The 22,491-nt window shown below is 37.9% G+C and overlaps 1 protein-coding gene across 1 annotated transcript in view; it reads left to right on the forward strand.

Annotated features, from left to right (window-relative positions):
* The window catches only part of CFAP47 (cilia and flagella associated protein 47), a gene marked incomplete at both ends in the record, with an annotated part of 271,498 nt that overhangs the window by 244,433 nt on the left and 4,574 nt on the right, over nucleotides 1-22,491 (forward strand). Inside the window, 1 exon segment of the mRNA XM_079727989.1 lies at nucleotides 12,395-12,566. Coding sequence (XP_079584115.1) covers nucleotides 12,395-12,566 — 172 coding nt within the window.

The following is a 22,491-nucleotide window of genomic DNA, read 5'->3' on the forward strand; positions in this document are numbered from 1 at the left end:
GGTTTGGTTTGCTATGAAACATATTTCTTACTGATTAAAATATATATGGTATAAAATACATAATTTCAAAGTACATTTTGTAAATAAATTGGTTAAAATTCAGTACTTTTTGATTATTTATCATATTTAATCAAGGGTTCTCTTTTTAAAAATTACTAATATTTTTCCACATTGAATAAAATGCAGTCATTGCCCTGAGAAAATTCACCCAAGTAATAGGCACCCTTGGCCAACATAGTGCCCGTCGCATGATTTATGGGCATGATGATACAAGCATTAGGTTGAATGATAATTATGCAGACATAATATCTGGATGGAGACATACCCCTCTTATTCAATATAATGACCTTGCTGTCATACCCAAATGATTATTACCATCATTATTTTATGAGACAGTAGATGATCAATGGATAGATAGATAGATAGATATAGATATCTCATACTCTACAATTCTCTGAAACCTGTTTGATTAAATATTTTGTATGTATCAATATGTTAAGTGTATGAATACAGTACTGAAGTGATAAGCTCATGATTCTAGTTACCAGTCAGGACTGCTCATGTAGCTGCCACTTCACACATTACAGGACATTGCTTGAGCTTAATCTACATCTTCCTCTCACCCTTGTGAAAGTCACCACATGGCCTGAACTACTGCAGAAATTTCATTACCTTCTCTACTAATCCCCTTTTGCTCAATTTACCATTCAACGATCACATCACTTCCATACTTAAAACATTCAGTAGGCTCTTGTTATTCCTAGAAGTCCCAAATCATCACTGTACCCTGCATGGTCTTGCCTATTTTGCCCAATTCATCTCTTGACAAGTTTTTCCCATTCCCTTTTGCTCCACCTGCTTAAGTTCTTTCTCAAATGGGCCGAGGTGGTTTCCACCATGGAAAAATTCCCCATGCTGCTCTGATGCCTAGGAGGCATTTACTTTCTCTCTACATCCAGGAAACCCTTATTGCCTTTCAACTTTGGTGTACTGGTCACCTCCTCAGGACCTTAGAAGTCAAGTTCCCAGAACCTTTACCCTCATAGCCTCTTCTGCTTCTCCATAGTAGCCGCTATCACAGTAGTCATTTAAAAACTAGTGATATAATTGGTAGTTTATTGGCAGTTTTTCCCTCCCAATCATAAAGCTCCATGAGGACAAGAACCTTATTTGTCATTTCAAGGAAAGCTTTCAATTATTATTCATTGAATGAATAAAGAAATGAAAATATAGATGATAAGAAAAACGTTTTTTTTTTTATTAGTTTCTGCTTTATAACAAAGTGAATCAGTCATACATATACATCTGTTCCCACATCCCCTCCCTCATGCATCTCCCTCCCTCCCACCCTCCCCATCCCACCCCTCCAGGCGGTCACAAAGCACCGAGCTGATCTCCCTGTGCTCTGCGGCTGCTTCCCACTATCTATCTACCTTACGTTTGGTAGTGTATATATGTCCATGCCTCTATTTCCCTTTGTCACAGCTTCCCCTTCCCCTTCCCCATATCCTCAAGTCCATTCTCAAGTAGGTCTGTGTCTTTATTCCCGTTTTACCCCTAGGTTCTTCATGACATTTTTTTTTTTTTTTAAATCCCATATATATGTGTTAGCATACGGTATTTGTCTTTCTCTTTCTGACTTACTTCACTCTGTATGACAGACTCTAGGTCTATCCACCTCATTACAAATAGCTCAGTTTCGTTTCTTTTTATGGCTGAGTAATATTCCATTGTATATATGTGCCACATCTTCTTTATCCATTCATCCGATGATGGACACTTAGGTTGTTTCCAGCTCCGGGCTATTGTGAATAGAGCTGCAATGAACATTTTGGTACATGTCTCTTTTTGAATTATGGTTTTCTCAGGGTATATGCCTAGTAGTGGGATTGCTGGGTCATATGGTAGTTCTATTTTTAGTTTTTTAAGGAACCTCCATACTGTTCTCCATAGTGGCTGTACCAATTCACATTCCCACCAGCAGTGCAAGAGTGTTCCCTTTTCTCCACACCCTCTCCAGCATTTATTGTTTCTAGATTTCTTGATGATGGCCATTCTGACTGGTGTGAGATGATATCTCATTGTAGTTTTGATTTGCATTTCTCTAATGATTAATGATGTTGAGCATTCTTTCATGTGTTTGTTGGCAGTCTGTATATCTTCTTTGGAGAAATGCCTATTTAAGTCTTCTGCCCATTTTTGGATTGGGTTGTTTTTTTGCTGTTGAGCTGCATGAGCTGTTTATAAATTTTGGAGATGAATCCTTTGTCAGTTGCTTCATTTGCAAATATTTTCTCCCATTCTGAGGGTTGTCTTTTGGTCTTGTTTATGGTTTCCTTTGCTGTGCAAAAGCTTTGAAGTTTCATTAGGTCCCATTTGTTTATCTTTGTTTTTATTTCCATTTCTCTAGGAGGTGGGTCCAAAAGGATCTTGCTGTGATTTATGTCATAGAGTGTTCTACCTATGTTTTCCTCTAAGAGTTTGATAGTTTCTGGCCTTACATTTAGGTCTTTAATCCATTTTGAGCTTATTTTTGTGTATGGTGTTAGGGAATGATCTAATCTCATACTTTTACATGTCCCTGTCCAGTTTTCCCAGCACCACTTATTGAAGAGGCTGTCCTTTCTCCACTGTACATTCCTGCCTCCTTTATCAAAGATAAGTTGGCCATATGTGCGTGGGTTTATCTCTGGGCTTTCTATCCTGATCCACTGATCTATCTTTCTGTTTTTATGCCAGTACCACACTGTCTTAATTACTGTAGCTTTGTAGTATAGTCTGAAGTCAGGCAGCCTGATTCCTCCAGCTCCGTTTTTCGTTCTCAAGATTGCTTTGGCTATTCGGGGTCTTTTGTTTTTCCAAACAAATTTTGAAATTTTTTGTTCTAGTTCTGTGAAAAATGCCAGTGGTAGTTTGATAGGGATTGCATTGAATCTGTAGATTGCTTTGGGTAGTAGAGTCATTTTCACAATATTGATTCTTCCAATCCAGGAGCATGGTATATCTCTCCATCTATTTATATCCTCTTTAATTTCTTTCATCAGTGTCTTATAATTTTCTGCATACAGGTCTTTTGTCTCCTTAGGTAGGTTTATTCCTAGATATTTTATTCTTTTTGTTGCAATGGTAAATGGGAGTGTTTTCTTGATTTCATTTTCAGATTTTTCATCATTAGTGTACAGGAATGCCAGAGATTTCTGTGCATTAATTTTGTATCCTGCTACTTTACCAAATTCATTGATTAGCTCTAGTAGTTTTTCGGTAGCATCTTTAGGATTCTCTATGTATAGTATCATGTCATCTGCAAACAGTGACAGCTTTACTTCTTCTTTTCCAATTTGGATTCCTTTTATTTCCTTTTCTTCTCTGATTGCTGTGGCTAAAACTTCCAAAACTATGTTGAATAAGAGTGGTGAGAGTGGGCAGCCTTGTCTTGTTCCTGATCTTAGTGGAAATGGTTTCAGTTTTTCACCATTGAGGACAATGTTGGCTGTGGGTTTGTCATATATGGCCTTTATTATGTTGAGGAAAGTTCCCTCTATGCCTACTTTCTGCAGGGTTTTTATCATAAATGGGTGTTGAATTTTGTCGAAAGCTTTCTCTGCATCTATTGAGATGATCATATGGTTTTTCTCCTTCAACTTGTTAATATGGTGTATCACATTGATTGATTTGCGTATATTGAAGAATCCTTGCATTCCTGGAATAAACCCCACTTGATCATGGTGTATGATCCTTTTAATGTGCTGTTGGATTCTGTTTGCTAGTATTTTGTTGAGGATTTTTGCATCTATGTTCATCAGTGATATTGGCCTGTAGTTTTCTTTCTTTGTGACATCCTTGCCTGGTTTTGGTATCAAGGTGATGGTGGCCTCGTAGAATGAGTTTGGGAGTGTTCCTTCCTCTGATATTGTTTGGAAGAGTTTGAGAAGGATGGGTGTTAGCTCTTCTCTAAATGTTTGATAGAATTCGCCTGTGAAGCCATCTGGTCCTGGGCTTTTGTTTGATGGAAGATTTTTAATCACAATTTCAATTTCAGTGCTTGTGATTGGTCTATTCATATTTTCTATTTCTTCCTGAGTCAGTCTTGGTAGGTTGTGCATTTCTAAGAATTTGTCCATTTCTTCCAGGTTGTCCATTTTATTGGCATAGAGTTGCTTATAGTAATCTCTCATGATCTTTTGTATTTCTGCAGTGTCAGTTGTTACTTCTCCTTTTTCATTTCTAATTCTACTGATTTGAGTCTTCTCCCTTCTTTTCTTGATGAGTCTGGCTAATGGTTTGTCAATTTTGTTTATCTTCTCAAAGAACCAGCTTTTAGTTTGGTTGATCTTTGCTATCGTTTCCTTCATTTCTTTTTCATTTATTTCTGATCTGATCTTTATGATTTCTTTCCTTCTGCTAACTTTGGGGGTTTTTTGTTCTTCTTTCTCTAATTGCTTTAGGTGCAGGGTCAGGTTGTTTACTCGAAATGTTTCCTGTTTCTTAAGGTGGGATTGTATTGCTATAAACTTCCCCCTTAGAACTGCTTTTGCTGCGTCCCATAGGTTTTGGGTCGTCGTGTCTCCATTGTCATTTGTTTCTAAGTATTTCTTAATTTCCTCTTTGATTTCTTCAGTGATCACTTCATTATTGAGTAGTGTATTGTTTAGCCTCCATGTGTTTGTATTTTTTACAGATCTTTTCCTGTAATTGATGTCTAGTCTCATAGCATTGTGGTCGGAAAAGATACTTGATACAATTTCAATTTTCTTAAATTTACCAAGGCTTGATTTGTGACCCAGGATATGATCTATCCTGGAGAATGTTCCATGAGCACTTGAGAAAAATGTGTATTCTGTTGTTTTTGGGTGGAATGTCCTATAAATATCAATTAAGTCCATCTTGTTTAATGTATCATTTAAAGCTTGTGTTTCCTTATTTATTTTCATTTTGGATGATCTGTCCATTGGTGAAAGTGGGGTGTTAAAGTCCCCTACTATGATTGTGTTACTGTCGATTTCCCCTTTTATGGCTGTTAGTATTTGCCTTATGTATTGAGGTGCTCCTATGTTGGGTGCATAAATATTTACAATTGTTATATCTTCTTCTTGGATCGATCCCTTTATCGTTATGTAGTGTCCTTCTTTGTCTCTTCTAATAGTCTTTATTTTAAAGTCTATTTTGTCTGATATAAGAATTGCTACTCCAGCTTTCTTTTGATTTCCATTTGCATGGAATATCTTTTTCCATCCCCTTACTTTCAATCTGTATGTGTCTCTAGGTCTGAAGTGGGTCTCTTGTAGACAGCATATATATGGGTCTTGTTTTTGTATCCATTCAGCCACTCTGTGTCTTTTGGTGGGAGCATTTAGTCCATTTACATTTAAGGTAATTATTGATATGTATGTTCCTATTCCCATTTCCTTAATGGCTTTGGGTTCGTTATTGTAGGTATATTCCTTCTGTTGTGTTTCTTGCCTAGAGAAGTTCCTTTAGCATTTGTTGTAAAGCTGGTTTGGTGGTGCTGAACTCTCTCAGCTTTTGCTTGTCTGTAAACGTTTTAATTTCTCCATCAAATCTGAATGAGATCCTTGCTGGGTAGAGTAATCTTGGTTGCAGGTTTCTCTCCTTCATCACTTTAATTATGTCCTGCCACTCCCTTCTGGCTTGTAGAGTTTCTGCTGAGAGATCAGCTGTTAACCTGATGGGGATTCCCTTGTGTGTTATTTGTTGTTTTTCCCTTGCTGCTTTTAATATGATTTCTTTGTGTTTAATTTTTGACAGTTTGATTAATATGTGTCTTGGCGTATTTCTTCTTGGATTTATTCTGTATGGGACTCTCTGTGCCTCCTGGACTTGATTAACTATTTCCTTTCCCATATTAGGGAAGTTTTCAACTATAATCTCTTCAAATATTTTCTCAGTCCCTTTCTTTTTCTCTTCTTCTTCTGGAACCCCTATAATTCGAATGTTGGTGCGTTTAATGTTGTCCCAGAGGTCTCTGAGACTGTCCTCTGTTCTTTTCATTCTTTTTTCTTTATTTTGCTCTGCGTCAGTTATTTCCACTATTTTATCTTCCACCTCACTTATCCGTTCTTCTGCCTCAGTTATTCTGCTATTGATCCCATCTAGAGTATTTTTCATTTCATTTATTGTGTTTTTAATCGATGCTTGATTCATCTTTAGTTCTTCTAGGTCCTTGTTAACTGTTTCTTGCATATTGTCTATTCTATTTCCAAGATTTTGGATCTGGGAAATAGAATCTTGGATCAGCTTTACTATCATTATTCTGAATTCTTTTTCAGGTAGACTGCCTATTACCTCTTCATTTGTTAGGTCTGGTAGGTTTTTATCTTGCTCCTTCACCTGCTGTGTGTTTTTCTGCTTTCTCATTTTGCTTATGTTACTGTGTTTGGGGTCTCCTTTTTGCAGGCTGCAGATTCGTAGTTCCCGTTGTTTTTGGTGTCTGTCCCCCGTGGCTAAGGTTGTTTCAGTAGGTTGTGTAGGCTTCCTGGTGGGGGGGACTAATGCCTGTGTTCTGGTGGTTGAAGCTCGATCTTGTCTTTCTGGTGGACAGGTCCACGTCTGGTGGTGTGTTTTGGGGTGCCTGTGGCCTTATTATGTTTTTAGGTAGCCTCTCTGCTAATGGGTGGGGTTGTGTTCCTGCCTTGCTAGTTGCTTGGCATAGGGTGACCAGCACTGTAGCTTGCTGGTCGTTGACTGAAGCTGGGTGCTGGTGTTGAGATGGAGATCCCTGGGAGATTTTCGCTGCTTGATATTATGTGGAGCTGGGAGGTCTCTTGTGGACCCGTGTCCTGAAGTTGGCTCTCCCACTTCAGAGGCACAGCACTAACTCCTGGCTGCAGCACCAAGAGCCTTTCATCCACCCGGCTCAGAATAACAGTGAGAAAAAGTAGAAAGAAATAATTAGTAGAAGAAAGAAAGAGAGATTGAAAGAAAGGAAGAAGGGAAGTAAGGAAGGAAGGAAGAAAGAAAGAAAGGAGGGAGGGAGGAAGGATGGAAAGAAAGGAAAGAAAGGAGGGAGGGAGGGAGGAATGAAAGCAAAAGGAAGAGTGAATGGAAGAAGAGAGGGAGGGAGGGAGGAAGGAAAGAAAGAAAGAAAGACAGGAGGGAGGGAGGGAGGGAGGAAGGAAAGAAAAAGAAAGTGGAAAGAAGAAGGGTGGGAGGGAGGGAGGGATGGAGGAAAGAAAAAGAAAGAAGGAAAGGAGGAGCGGAGGGAGGGAGGGAGGAAGGGAAGGGAGGAAAAAAAGAAAGAGCAGGTAAAGTAAAATAGAATAAAGTATGAAATATAGTAGCGTTATTAAAATTAAAAAGTAATTATTGAAAAAAAACACGGACCGAAAGAACCCTGGGACATATGGTGGAAGCAAAGCTATACAGAGAGAATCTTACACAGAAGATTACACATACACATTCACAAAAAGAGAGCAGGGGGAAAAATCAAAAATCTTGCTCTCCAAGTCCACCTCCTCGATTTGGGATAATTCATTGTAAAAAGAGGAAAAGGGCGAAAAGTCTGAAATCTTGCTAAGTCCACCTCCTTAATTTGAGATAATTCGTTGTAAAAAGAGGGGAAAAAAGGGGGGGAAAGTCTTAAATCTTGTCCTCAAGGTCCACTTCCTCAATTTGGGATGATTCGCTGTCCATTCATGCACTCCACAGACGCAGGGCACATCAAATGGACCGTGGAGCTTTAATCCGCTGCCTCGGAGGCTGCACAGAGAGATTTCCCTGTCTCTGCTCTCACAGCTCCCGGGTCTCAGCCTTGGACCTGGCCCCGCCTCTGCGCGTAGGTCGCAGGAGGGCGTCCGTTCTTCGCTCAGACAGGACGGGTTTAAAGGAGCCGCTGATTCGGGGGCTCTGGCTCACTCAGGCAGAGGGGAGGGAGGGGAATGCCCTCTCCTCGCGCACCAGGCAACAAAAGGGAAAAAAGTCTCTTGCCTCTCCGGTAGCTCCAGACCCTTTCCCCGGACTCCCTCCGGGCTAGCACTAACCCCTTCAGGGTCTCTTCCTGCCGCCAGCCCCAGACCTCTCCCTGCGCTCCGACTGAAAGCCGATACCCGAGCCTCAGCTCCCAGCCCCGCCCGCCCTGGCGGCCGAGCAGACAAGTCTCTCGGGCTGGTGTGTGCCTGAGGGCACCGATCCTCTGTGCCAAAATCTCTCTGCTTTGCCCTCCACACCCCTGTTGCTGTGCTCTCCTCCGCTACTCCGAAGCTTTCCCCCTCCGCCACCTGCAGTCTCCGCCCTCGAAGGGGCTTGTAGTGTGTAGAAACCTTCCCTCCTTCACGGCTCCCTCCCACTGGTGCAGGTCCCGTCCATATCCTATTGTCTCTGTTTATTCTTTTTTTCTTTTGACCTACCCAGGTATGTGGGGAGTTTCTTGCCTTTTGGGGGGTCTGAGGTCTTCTGTCAGCGTTCAGTAGGTGTTCTGTTGGAGTTGTTCCACGTGTAGATGAATTTCTGATGTATCTCTTTGGAGAAATCCCTCAGAGTTACGTGAGAGGCTGTCTCCGGGCTTAAGTCCTCAGCAACTTTTAGGTTTTTCAGTCGACACTCCCAATTAGCCATCTTCATTCCACCCTTGTGATCTGTGGCTGTTCCCCATACAGAGACCTGAATAACAACTTGACTAGGAAAGGGATGCTGTCTGGGGACGCAGGATTAGTGTCGCTTCATCCCGGAGCTAGCGGAAGCTTTCCCCAAGAAAAACGTTTTTAAAGTCTGTTTAGATGTTGGCTGTGGAAACAAAATTATCTGCCTCATATTCATGAATTTAGCTGTAGCTAGGAAGTTTTACTGGGGCAAATTCTACAGGTCTTAGTGAGCAGTTTATGAAAATCTTCAGAGAATGGGAGACCATTGAAAATGGGAAGTACTTTTAGACAAGCCGGTGATAACCATTATATATTGTAAAATACAAAAAAAAAAGAGGTTAGTAAATATTTCAATACCTGTTAAAACACAATTGAAATTAAATATATATTTATCCTATTAATTTCATGAGTTCAAGTCTTTTTTTTTAACATCTTTACTGGAGTATAATTGCTTTACAATGGTGTGTTAGTTTCTGCTTTATAACAAAGTGAATCAGTTATACATATACATATGTTCCCATATCTCTTCCATCTTGCGTCTCCCTCCCTATCCCACCCCTCTAGGTGGTCACAAAGCACCGAGCTGATCTCCCTGTGCTATGCAGCTGCTTCCCACTAGCTATCTATTTTACATTTGGTATTGTGTATATGTCCATGCCACTCTCTCACTTTGTCACTGCTTACCCTTCCCCCTCCCCATATCCTCAAGTCCATTCTCTAGTAGGTCTGTGTCTTTATTCCCTTCTTACCCCTAGGTTCTTCATGACATTTTTTTCTTAGATTCCATATATATGTGTTAGCATATGGTATTTGTCTTTCTCTTTCTGACTTACTTCACTCTGTATGACAGACTCTAGGTCCATCCACCTCGCCACAAATAACTCAATTTCGTTTCTTTTTATGGTTGAGTAACATTCCATTGTATATATGTGCCACATCTTCTTTATCCATTCATCCAATGATGGACACTTAGGTTGATTCCATGTCCTGGCTATTGTAAATAGAACTGCAATGAACCTTTTGGTATATGACTCTTTTTGAATTATGGTTTTCTCAGGGTATATGCCCAGTAGTGGGATTGCTGGGTCATATGGTAGTTCTATTTGTAGTTTTTTAAGGAACCTCCATACTGTTCTCCATAGTGGCTGTACCAATTCACATTCCCACCAGCAGTGCAAGAGTGTTCCCTTTTCTCCACACCCTCTCCAGCATTTATTGTTTCTAATTTTTTTGACAGCAAGATCCTTTTTGACCCAACTCCTAGAGAAATGGAAATAAAAACAAAAATAAACAAATGGGACCTAATGAAACTTCAAAGCTTTTGCACAGCAAAGGAAACCATAAACAAGACCAAAAGACAACCCTCAGAATGGGAGAAAATATTTGCAAATGAAGCAACTGACAAAGGATTAATCTGCAAAATTTACAAGCAGCTCATTCAGCTCAATATCAAAAAAAAACAAACAACCCAATCCAAAAATGGGCAGAAGACCTAAATAGACATTTCTCCAAAGAAGATATACAGATTGCCAACAAATACATGAAAGAATGCTCAACATCATTAATCATTAGAGAAATGCAAATCAAAACTACAATGAGATATCATCTCATACCGGTCAGAATGGCCATCATCAAGTGTCTTTTTAAGGGATTGCTAAAAATAGGACAGAATTTTCCTCCTGTATTTGTTACAGTAGTCCCAAGAACTGTTGACCTGTAACTTTGAAATTACAAACTGTATTAAGAGCAACTATATTTATTTAGATTTTTTTTAGAAATGTGCAATTACTCTCTTAAAGTTATGAGCTATGTTTGTCATGAGTGATTAATTTTATACAACAATCAGATGATAATTAATTTACACTGGCCTCACTGATTTAGCTCTTATCAACCATGTCCACATAAAAGTACTATACAGATTCTCTTCCACTTAGCAAAAGGCATGTTTTTAACTTGATAATATGACTTTTCAAGTAAAAATGCAGAGATTCTAATATGATAGCTTTAAGACACAATACAGAATGTCAGTTTATGATTTTGTACAACCCAATTCTGTCCCTCTCCCTTAGGTGCTAGTATCAACATATTCGAGTTACAGGTAAGGGGGATATGTGTAGTTTGAAAAAATACTAATGTGGTTCCTACTTGCCTCACCGCTGTCCCTTGCAGATAATCATCTCTGTGTTTTGTACAGTGGGTTTTCTTATGATTGGCATTATGACATCCATAGAGACAATTCCCCACAAAGGGTTCAATGCTTCTAAAACTAAATTTAGCTTCTCATTTCCTATCTTCATTCTAACACAGCCGTTCCCATAAAGGCTTCAATAATTAAGCAGAAACAGATGCAAATCTCAACTACATACAGTATTTACTTTGAAGAATATGTCATTTGAATGCAGTGGAAATTTCATCTCCCACTAAACACTCTAAAATTCTTAAATACTGCTTCTCTGTATGGAATGCTGCTTCCTATACATTTCCATATCCTGTCCCCAAAACAAATAGACACATTAAAGTAGACATGTTGATTTTGCTACAACAAAGAATGGTTATTGATAGGAACAGCAATTGCTGATTTTGTCAACAGGATAAGAACTAGCAATTCAGGAGGTCAGAGATTTATTTTTACACGTGGAAAAAAAAAAAGATCTTGTAAGGGTGTGGGTCAGTCAGTTATTTTCCATTAATAAGGTTTGCTGAGTAATCATTAAATGTGACTCAGGCTTGTTACAGCCAAGCTATTTTTCAGAGTTCTGTGGCAGAAATTACAATCAGCTACTTCTGAAAGGTGATCTGGTTTCTGTTAGGATTGCTTAGAGGTGGCCGTCAGTTCTGTGAATCCAAGGATCATTTACCATTTACCTTTACACACTAGAGACAGATTTTAGAAATTAGCTCAGCTGTGGACCAGGTCAAGTCATGGTTCTCTGGAGCTCTCTTCCATGATCTATATGCAACAAACTTCTTGATTTGCAAGTTGGGTTCCTTACATGGGCATGGAGCATAAATATAATAAATGACTGTGCTTCTCTTCTACATGCCAGTCTTGAATTTAAGATATTTTTCACATGTACCTAACAAAACCCTGCTATAAATAACTTTCCTCTGGTAAGCTACTGCTTAAGAAAATACAGTTAACCATATTGTCTATAATAACCCAAGACTAATGAAGAACTCTCTCTTGTATTAAACTTCACCAGGGAATTCCCTGGTGGTCCAGTAGTTAGGACTCTGCATTTTCACTGCTGAGGGCACAGGTTCAATCCCTGGTCCGGGAATTAAGATCCCGCAAGCCATGCAATGCAGCCAAAAAATAAAAAATAAAATATACCAGTGTTTGAAAATCCTGCCCTAATAGACTGCGATGCAGTTTTAATATTGTTTGAACTTAATTCAAATCGTTCTTTATTAATTACAAGTCTATAGGCTTTTAATATATTTTTTATAGAGAGCAGGTCATTATTTTTATTTTATAGTAAATACTGATTTTTAGTTTCCACTTGGCTATTTCTTGTTTTATAAGTCTGAATTTTAAGGATTTAAGATGGTGGGATTTAAGGATGATGGGTGCATGTATTTTTTTTATGTTCATTCATTTATTTACCTTTTAACAAAAGCATACTGAGTACTATTATATATCTGGTAATGCACTAGGTATTATGAACACAAAGCTAAATAACATATACCATCTTCTTCCCTCTAAATACTTGTGCATGATTAATGCTGACATAATTGATTTTCAACCTATACATATTTAATCGAATTAAAATGCATTTTAATTTTAATTTTCCTAGATATACTTGTAAAACGTGAATTTGAATACGAAATTCAATTTGAATCTGAAGTTGCGAAGGCTAATTTGGAATCCTGTATGGCTTTATATTACATTAAAAAATCTTATAATATCAAGGCTGAAAGGGTAACATTGGTCTTCAGTCAGATATTTGCAACAAAGAAACCATTGAGGTAAACCTGCTTTTTTTTTTTTTTTTTTTTTTTTGCGGTACGCGGGCCTCTCACTGTTGTGGCCTCTCCCGTTTGCGGAGCACAGGCTCCGGATGCGCAGGCTCAGCGGCCATGGCTCACGGGCCCAGCCGCTCCGCGGCATATGGGATCCTCCCGGACCGGGGCACGAACCCGTATCCCCTGCATTGGCAGGCGGACTCTCAACCACTGCGCCACCAGGGAGGCCCGGTAAACCTGCTTTTACCCCTATTTTCTTTAAACAATATTATTACTCTTTTAAAATAAATAATGTGATATTTTCTTTACATATTTCTATATTTCAGTTGAATTACTTCTTTGATGCTGTTGAGGTGAATAGATTATTTCTTTTTTTTTAATTTCTTTTTTTTTTAACATCTTTATTGGGGTATAATTGCTTTACAGCAGTGTGTTAGTTTCTGCTTCATAACAAAGTGAATCAGCTATATATATACATATATCCCCATATCTCCTCCCTCTTGTGTCTCCCTCCCACCCTCCCTATCCCAACCTTCTAGGTGGTCACAAAGCACCGAGCTGATCTCCCTGTGCTATGTGGCTGCTTCCCACTAGGTATCTATTTTATATTTGGTAGTGTATATATGTCCATGCCACTCTCTCACTTTGTCACAGCTTACCCTTCCCCCTCCCTGTGTCCTCAAGTCCATTCTCTACGTCTGCATCTTTATTCCTGTGCAGCTGCTAGGTTCTTCAGAACCATTTTTTTTTTTTTTAGATTCCATATATATGTGTTAGCATACAGTATTTGTTTTTCTCCTTCTGACTTACTTCACTCTATAGAACAGACTCTGGCTCCATCCACCTCATTACAAATAACTCCATTTCATTTCTTTTTATGGCTGAGTAATATTCCATTGTATATATGTGCCACATCTTTATCCACTCATCTGGCGATGGACACTTAGGTTGTTTCCATGTCCTGGCTATTGCAAATACAGCTGCGATGAACATTTTGGTACATGACTCTTTTTGAATTATGGTTTTCTCAGGGTATATGCCCAGTAGTGGGATTGCTGGGTCATATGGTAGTTCTAGTTTTAGTTTTCTAAGGAGGCTCCATACTGTTCTCCATAGTGGCTGTATCAGTTTACATTCCCATCAACAGTGAAAGAGGCTTCCCTTTTCTCCACACCCTCTCCAGCATTTATTGTTTGTAGATTTTTTGATGATGGCCATTCTGACCAGTGTGAGATGATATCTCATTGTAGTTTTTTTTTTTTTTTTTTTTTTTTTTTTTTTTGCGGTACGCGGGCCTCTCACTGTTGTGGTCTCTCCCGTTGCGGAGCACAGGCTCCGGATGCGCAGGCTCAGCGGCCATGGCTCACGGGCCCAGCCGCTCCGCGGCATATGGGATCCTCCCAGACCGGGGCATGAACCCGTATCCCCTGCATCGGCAGGCGGACTCTCAACCACTGCGCCACCAGGGAGGCCCTCATTGTAGTTTTGATTTGCATTTCTCTAATGATTAATGATGTTGAGCATTCTTTCATGTGTTTGTTGGCAGTCTGTATATCTTCTGTGGAGAAATGTCTATTTAGGTCTTCTGCCCATTTTTGGATTGGGTTGTTTGTGTTTCTAATATTGCGCTGCATGAGCTGCTTGTAAAGTTTGGAGATTAATCCTTTGTCAGTTGCTTCAATGGCAAATAATTTCTCCCATTCTAAGGGTTGTCTTTTGGTCTTGTTTATGGTTTCCTTTGCTGTGCAAAAGCTTTTAAGTTTCATTAGATCCCATCTGTTTATATTTGTTTTTATTTCCATTTCTCTAGGAGGTGGGTCAAAAAGGATCTTGCTGTGATTTATGTCATTGAGTGTTCTGCCTATGTTTTCCTCTTAAGAGTTTGATACTGTCTGGCCTTACATTTAGATCTTCAATCCATTTTGAGTTTATTTTTGTGTATGGTGTTAGGGAGTGTTCTAATTTCATCCTTTTACATGTAGCTGTCCAGCTTTTCCTAGGACCACTTATCGAAGAGGCTGTCTTTTCTCCGTTGTATATTCTTGCCTCCTTTATCAAAAATAAGGTGGCCATATGTGCGTGAGTTTATCTCTGGGCTTTCTATCCTGTTCCATTGATCTATATTTCTGGTTTGGTGCCACTACAATATTGTCTTGATTACTGTAGCTTTGTAGTATAGTCCGAAGTCAGGGAGCCTGATTCCTCCCGCTCCATTTTTCTTTCTCAAGATTTCTTTGGCTCTTTAGGGTCTTTTGTGTTTCCATGCAAATTGTGAAATTTTTTGTTCTAGTTCTGTGAAAAATTCCATTGGTAGTTTGATAGGGATTGCATTGAATCTGTAGTATAGTCATTTCCACAATGTTGATTCTTCCAATCCAAGAACGTGGTATATCTCTCCATCTGTTTGTACCATCTTTAATTTCTTTCATCAGTGTCTTATAGTTTTCTGCATACAGGTCTTTTGTCTCCTTAGGTAGGTTTGTTCCTTGGTATTTCATTCTTTCTGCTGCAGTGGTAAATGGGAGTGTTTCCTTAATTTCTCTTTCAGATTGTTCATCATTAGTGTATGGGAATGCAAGAGATTTCTTTATTTTTTTTATAAGTTTTTGTTTCACTTATTCTCATTTCTTAAACTGATAATACATGGTACAAAGTTAAAAATATATAAAAGAGTATTTGATAAAGTGTCTTCCCTCTCTCGTTCCCCAGGCACCCATCTTTCCTTTCCAGAGCTACTCAATGTTACTTGTTCTTGCATATCTTTACAGAGATTTTTAAAACACTTTATCGAAGTATAATTTACATACCATAAAATATATCCATTTTAAGTATACAATTCAATAATTTTTAGTAAATTTACAGAGCTGTGCAATCATCACCACAATCCAGTTTTAGAACACTTCTGTTACCCAGAAAACTCCCTTATACCTGTTTGCAATCAATCCACATTCCCAGCCCCAGACAACCTCCAACCTGCCATTTTTTTTTCTGTACATTTCATGTAAATAGAATTATATAATATCTAGTCTTTTGCATCTAGCTTCTTAGCATGATGTTTTCAAGATTCATCCTTGTTATAGTATGTATCACTACTCTTTTTATTGCTGGTTAGTATTCCATTGTATGGCTCTACCACATTTTGTTTATCCAGTTGCCAGTTGTTGGACATTTGGATTGTTTTATTTTTTATTTTTTGGATAATGTGAATCATGCTGCTATGAACACTTTTGTAAAAGTTTTTGTGTGGACATATGTTTTCATTTTGTTCTTTATTTTAACATCTTTGCTGGAGTATAATTGCTTTACAATGGTGTGTTAGTTTCTGCTTTATAACAAAGTGAATCAGTTATACATATAAATATGTTCCCATATCTCTTTCCTCTTGCATCTCCCTCCCTCCCACCCTCCCTATCCCACCCCTCTAGGTGGTCACAAACCACCTAGCTGATCTCCCTGTCCTATGCAGCTGCTTCCCACTAGCTATCTATTTTACGTTTGGTAGTGTATATATGTCCATGCCACTCTCTCGCTTTGTCACAGCTTACCCTTCCCCCTCCCCATATCCTCAAGTCCATTCTCTAGTAGGTCTGTGTCTTTATTCCCTTCTTACCCCTAGGTTCTTCATGACATTTTTTTTTCTTAGATTCCATATATATGTGTTAGCATACGGTATTTGTCTTTCTCTTTCTGACTTACTTCACTCTGTTGACAGACTCTAGGTCCATCCACCTCACCACAAATAACTCAATTTCCTTTATTTTTATGGCTGAGTAATATTCCATTATATATATGTGCCACATATTCTTTATCCATTCATCTGAGGATGGACACTTACGTTGCTTTCATGTCCTGGCTATTGTAAATACAGCTGCGATGAACATTTTGGTACATGACCCTTTTTGAATTATGGTTTTCTAGGGGTATATGCCCAGTAGTGGGATTGCTGGGTCATATGGTAGTTCTATTTGTAGTTTTTTAAGGAACCTCCATACTGTTCTCCATAGTGGCTGTACCAATTCACATTCCCACCAGCAGTGCAAGAGTGTTCCTTTTTCTCCACACCCTCTCCAGCATTTATTGTTTGTAGATTTTTTGATGATGGCCATTCTGACTGGTGTGAGATGATGTCTCATTGTAGTTTTTTTTTTTTTTTTTTGCATTACGTGGGCTTCTCACTGCTGTGGCCTCTCCCGTTGCGGAGCACAGGCTCCGGACGCGCAGGCCCAGCAGCCATGGCTCACGGGCCCAGCCACTCCGCGGCACGTGGGATCTTCCCAGACCGGGGCACAAACCCGTGTCCCCTGCCTCGGCAGGCGGACTCTCAACCACTGCGCCACCAGGGAAGCCCTCATTGTAGTTTTGATTTGCATTTCTCTTATGATTAATGATGTTGAGCATTCTTTCATGTGTTTGTTGGCAGTCTGTATATCTTCTGTGGAGCAATGTCTGTTTAGGTCTTCTGCCCATTTTTGGATTGGGTTGTTTGTGTTTTTGATATTGAGCTGCATGAGCTGCTTATAAATTTTGGAGATGAATCCTTTGTCAGTTGCTTCATTTGCAAATATTTTCTCCCATTCTGAGGGTTGTCTTTTGGTCTTGTTTATGGTTTCCTTTGCTGTGCAAAAGCTTTGAAGTTTCATTAGGTCCCATTTGTTTATTTTTGTTTTTATTTCCATTTCTCTAGGAGGTGGGTCAAAAAGGATCTTGCTGTGATTTATGTCACAGAGTGTTCTGCCTATGTTTTCCTCTAAGACTTTGATAGTTTCTGGCCTTACATTTAGGTCTTTAATCCATTTTGAGTTTATTTTTGTATATGGTGTTAGGGAGTGTTCTAATCTCATACTTTTACACGTAGCTGTCCAGTTTTCCCAGCACCACTTATTGAAGAGGCTGTCCTTTCTCCACTGTACATTCCTGCCTCCTTTATGAAAGATAAGGTGACCATATATGCGTGGGTTTATCTCTGGGCTTTCTATCCTGTTCCATTGATATATATTTCTGTTTTTGTGCCAGTACCATCCTGTCTTGATTACTGTAGCTTTGTAGTATAGTCTAGAGTCAGGGAGCCTGATTCCTTCAGCTCCATTTTTCTTTCTCAAGATTTCTTTGGCTCTTCGGGGTCTTTTGTGTTTCCATACAAATTGTGAAATTTTTTGTTCTAGTTCTCTGAAAAATGCCAGTGGTAGTTTGATAGGGATTGCATTGAATCTGTAGATTGCTTTGGGTAGTAGAGTCATTTTCACAATGTTGATTCTTCCAATCCAAGAACATGGTATATCTCTCCATCTATTTGTATCATCTTTAATTTCTTTCATCAGTGTCTTATAATTTTCTGCATACAGGTGTTTTGTCTCCTTAGGTAGTTTTATTCCTAGATATTTTATTCTTTTTGTTTCAGTGGTAACTGGGTGTGTTTTCTTGATTTCGCTTTCAGATTTTTCATCATTAGTGTATAGGAATGCCAGAGATTTCTGTGCATTAATTTTGTATCCCGCTACTTTACCAAATTCATTGATTAGCTCTAGTAGTTTTCTGGTAGCATCTTTAGGAATCTCTTTGTATAGTATCATGTCATCTGCAAACAGTGACAGCTTTACTTCTTCTTTTCCGATTTGGATTCCTTTTATTTCCTTTTCTTCTCTGATTGCTGTGACTAAAACTTCCAAAACTATGTTGAATAAGAGTGGTGAGAGTGGGCAACCTTGTCTTGTTCCTGATCTTAGTGGAAATGGTTTCAGTTTTTCACCACAGGACGATGTTGGCTGTGGGTTTGTCATATATGGCCTTTATTATGTTCAGGAAAGTTCCCTCTATGCCTACTCTCTGGAGGGTTTTTATCATAAATGGGTGTTGAATTTTGTCGAAAGCTTTCTCTGCATCTATTGAGATGATCATATGGTTTTTCTCCTTCAGTTTGTTAATATGGTGTGTCACGTTGATTGATGTGCGTATATTGAAGAATCCTTGCATTCCTGGAATAAACCCCACTTGATCATGGTGTATGATCCTTTTAATGTGCTGTTGGATTCTGTTTGCTAGTATTTTGTTGAGGATTTTTGCATCTATGTTCATCAGTGATATTGGTCTGTAGTTTTCTTTCTTTGTGACATCTTTGTCTGGTTTTGGTATCAGGGTGATGGTGGCCTCGTAGAATGAGTTTGGGAGTGTTCCTCCCTCTGCTATATTTTGTAAGAGTTTGAGAAGGGTAGGTGTTAGCTCTTTTCTAAATGTTTGATAGAATTCGCCTGTGAAGCCATCTGGTCCTGGGCTTTTGTTTGTTGGAAGATTTTTAATCCCAGTTTCAATTTCAGTGCTTGTGATTGGTCTGTTCATATTTTCTATTTCTTCCTGATTGAGTCTTGGCGGGTTGTGCATTTCTATGAATTTGTCCATTTCTTCCAGGTTGTCCATTTTATTGGCATAGAGTTGCTTGTAGTAATCTCTCATGATCTTTTGTATTTCTGCAGTGTCAGTTGTTACTTCTCCTTTTTCATCTTCTCCCTTTTTTTCTTGATGAGTCTGGCTAATGGTTTATCAATTTTGTTTATCTTCTCAAAGAACTAGCTTTTAGTTTTATTGATCTTTGCTATCGTTTCCTTAATTTCTTTTTCATTTATTTCTGATCTGACCTTTATGATTTCTTTCCTTCTGCTAACTTTGGGTTTTTTTGGTTCTTCTTTCTCTAATTGCTTTAGGTGCAAGGTTAGGTTGTTTATTCGAGATGTTTCCTGTTTCTTAAGGTAGGATTATTTTGCTATAAACTTGCCTCTTAGAACTGCTTTTGCTGAATCCCACTGGTTTTGGGTCATCGTGTCTCTGTTGTCATTTGTTTGTAGGTATTTTTTGATTTCCTCAGTGATCACTTCGTTATTAAGTAGTGTATTGTTTAGCCTCCATGTGTTTGTATTTTTTACAGATCTTTTCCTGTAATTGAAATCTAATCTCATAGCGTTGTGGTCAGAAAAGATACTTGATACAGTTTCAATTTTCTTAAATTTACCAAGGCTTGATTTGTGACCCAAGATATTATCTGTCCTGGAGAGTATTCCATGAGTACTTGAGAAAAATGTGTATTCTGTTGTTTTTGGCTGGAATATTCTATAAATATCAATTAATGTCCCAAGACTTCCTTCTTTTTATGGCTAAATAATATTCCATTCTCTGTATATACCAGATTTTTCTTTATCCATTCAACTGTAGACAGTCACTTAGATTATTTCCATATCTTAGCTTTTGTGACTAATGCTACAGTAACATGGGAATGCAGATATATCTTTGAGACACTGATTTCATTTCCTTTAGATATACAATCCAGAAGTAGGATTGTTGGATCGTATGGTAATTCAGTTTTAGCTTTTTGAGGAAACTTCATACAGTTTTCCACAATGGCTGTACCAATTTTAAATCCCGCCAACAGTGTTCAGTAGTTTCCTTTTTTTCCACATTCTTGCCAGCACTTATTTTTTGACTTTTTGAATAGGTGTGAGGTGATGTCCCACTGTGGTTTCAATTTGCATTTCCCTGATGATCAGTGATGTTGAGCACCTTTTTATATACTTGTTGGCCATTTGTCTGTCTTCTTTAGAAAAATATCTATTGAGGTCCTGTGCCCAGTTTTTAATAGGGTTATTTGTGGGTTTTCTTGCTATTGAGTTATATGAGTTCCTTATGTATTTTAGATATTACCCCCCTATCAGATATATGGTATGCAAATATTTTCTCCCAGTCCAGAGGTTGCCTTTTCATTGGGTGATTTTTTTTCCTTTGCTGTACAGAAAAATTTTAGTGTGATATAGTCCTACTTGTTTATTTTTGCTTTTGTTGCCAGTGCTTTTGATGTTATATACAAAAAGTCATTTCTAAGACTAAGGTGAAGGATCTTTTCCCTTGCTTTCTTCTGAAATTTTTACTTTTGATTTATACAAGGTTTAGGTCTTATGTTTATATCTTTAATCCATTTTGAGTTGATTTTTGTTAGTGGTATAAGATAGGGGTCCAATTTTACTTTTTTGTATATGGTTATTCCACTTTTCTAGCACCATTTATTAAAGAGACTATCCTTTCCCCATTGTGTATTTTCAGCAACTTTGTCGAAGATTAGTTGACTCTATATGTGTGCATTTATCCCCAGGCTCTCTGTTCTGTTCCATTGGTCTGTATGTCTGTCTTTATTCCTGTATCATTCCATATTGATTACTGCAGATTTGTAATAAATTTTGAAGTTACTAAGTATGAGGCCTCTAGGTTTGTTTTTATTTCTCAAGATTGTTGTGGCCATTCAGAATCCTTTAAGACTGCATATGCATTTTACAATTTTTTTATTATTTCTTCAAAAAATGCCATTGAGGTTTTGGTGGGGATTGCATTGAATCTGTAGATTGCTTTGGATAGTATGGACGTTTTAACAATATTGATTCTTCCTGTCCATGAATATGGAGATATCTTTCCATTTTTGTCTTCTCTAATTTCTTTCATCATTATCTGTTAGTTTTCAATGTACAGATCTTAACATTCTTGGTTAAATCGATGTCTAAGTACAGTTGACCCTTGAACAATATGGGAGTTAGGGGTGCTGACCTACTAGCAGTCAACAGTCAGCCTTCCCTATATGTGACTCCACACCGACAGATTGAACCAATCACAGATCGTGTAGTACTATAGTATATGTATTTTTAAAAATCCATGTATAAGTGGACCTATGCAGTTCAAACTTGTGTTGTTCAAGGGTCAACTGTATTCTTTTTCATGCCATTTTAAATAGGATTTTTTTTTCATTTCTTTTTTCAAATAGTTCATTGTTAGTATATAGTAATGCAACTGATTTTTGTATGTTGATTTTGTATCCTGCAACTTTACTGAATTCATTTATTAGTTATAACAGTTTTTCCTGGAATCATTCTACAAATAAAATCATGTCATCTGCTAACAGAGATAATGATCTCAGAGGAAAAGCTTTTGGTTTTTCAACATTGAGGATGATATTAGCTGTGGACTTTGCATATGTGGCCTCTATTATGTTGAACTAATTTTCTTCTATTCCTGGATTGTTGAGGGGTTTTTTTAATCATAAAAGGGTGTTGAATTTTGTCAAATTTTTTTCTGCATGTCTTGAGATGATCATGTGTTTTTTATCCTTCATTCTGTTAAAGTGGTTTATCATATTAATTGATTTTCTTATGTGGAACCTTCCTTGCATCCTATGGTTAAATTCTATTTGGACATGGTGTATGATCCTATTAATGTGCCATTGAATTTAATTTGATAGCATTTATTGAGGATTTTTTGCATCTATATTCATCAAGGATATTGGCTGTAGTTTTCTTTTTTTGTAGTGTCTTTTTCTGGCTTTGGCATAAGGATAAATTATACTTGGAAGTATTTGGAAGTATTCCCTCCTTTTCAATATTTTGGAAGAGTTTAAGATGGATTAATGTTAATTCTTCTTTAAATATTTGGTAGAATTCACCATCTGTTCCTGGGCTTTTCTTTGTTGGGAGGATTTTGATTACTGATTCAATGTGCTTAATATTTATAGATCTGTTCAGATTTTCTGTTTATTCATGATTCTGTCTTGGTAGATTACATTTTGGGGGAATTTATTCATTTCTTCTAGGTTATACAATTTTTTGATATATAATTGTTCACAGCAGTCTCTTATGATCATTTTTATTTCTGGGGCATCAATTGTAATGTGTCCTTTTTCATTTATGATTTTATATATTTGTCTTCTCTTTTTTTCTTAATTAGTCTACATAATTTTGTTAATTTTGTTCTTTTCAAGAAACAAACTCTTAGTTTCACTCTTAGTTGATTTTTTTCTAGTGTCTCTTTGATTTATTTCTGCTCTACTCTTTATTATTTCCTTCTTTCTGCTAACTTTGGGTTGAGTTTTTCTTCTTTTTCTAGTTTCTTGAGGTATAGAGTTTGG

This window comes from Hyperoodon ampullatus, assembly GCF_949752795.1.
Source record: "Hyperoodon ampullatus genome assembly, chromosome: X".
Lineage (NCBI taxonomy): Eukaryota > Metazoa > Chordata > Mammalia > Artiodactyla > Ziphiidae > Hyperoodon > Hyperoodon ampullatus.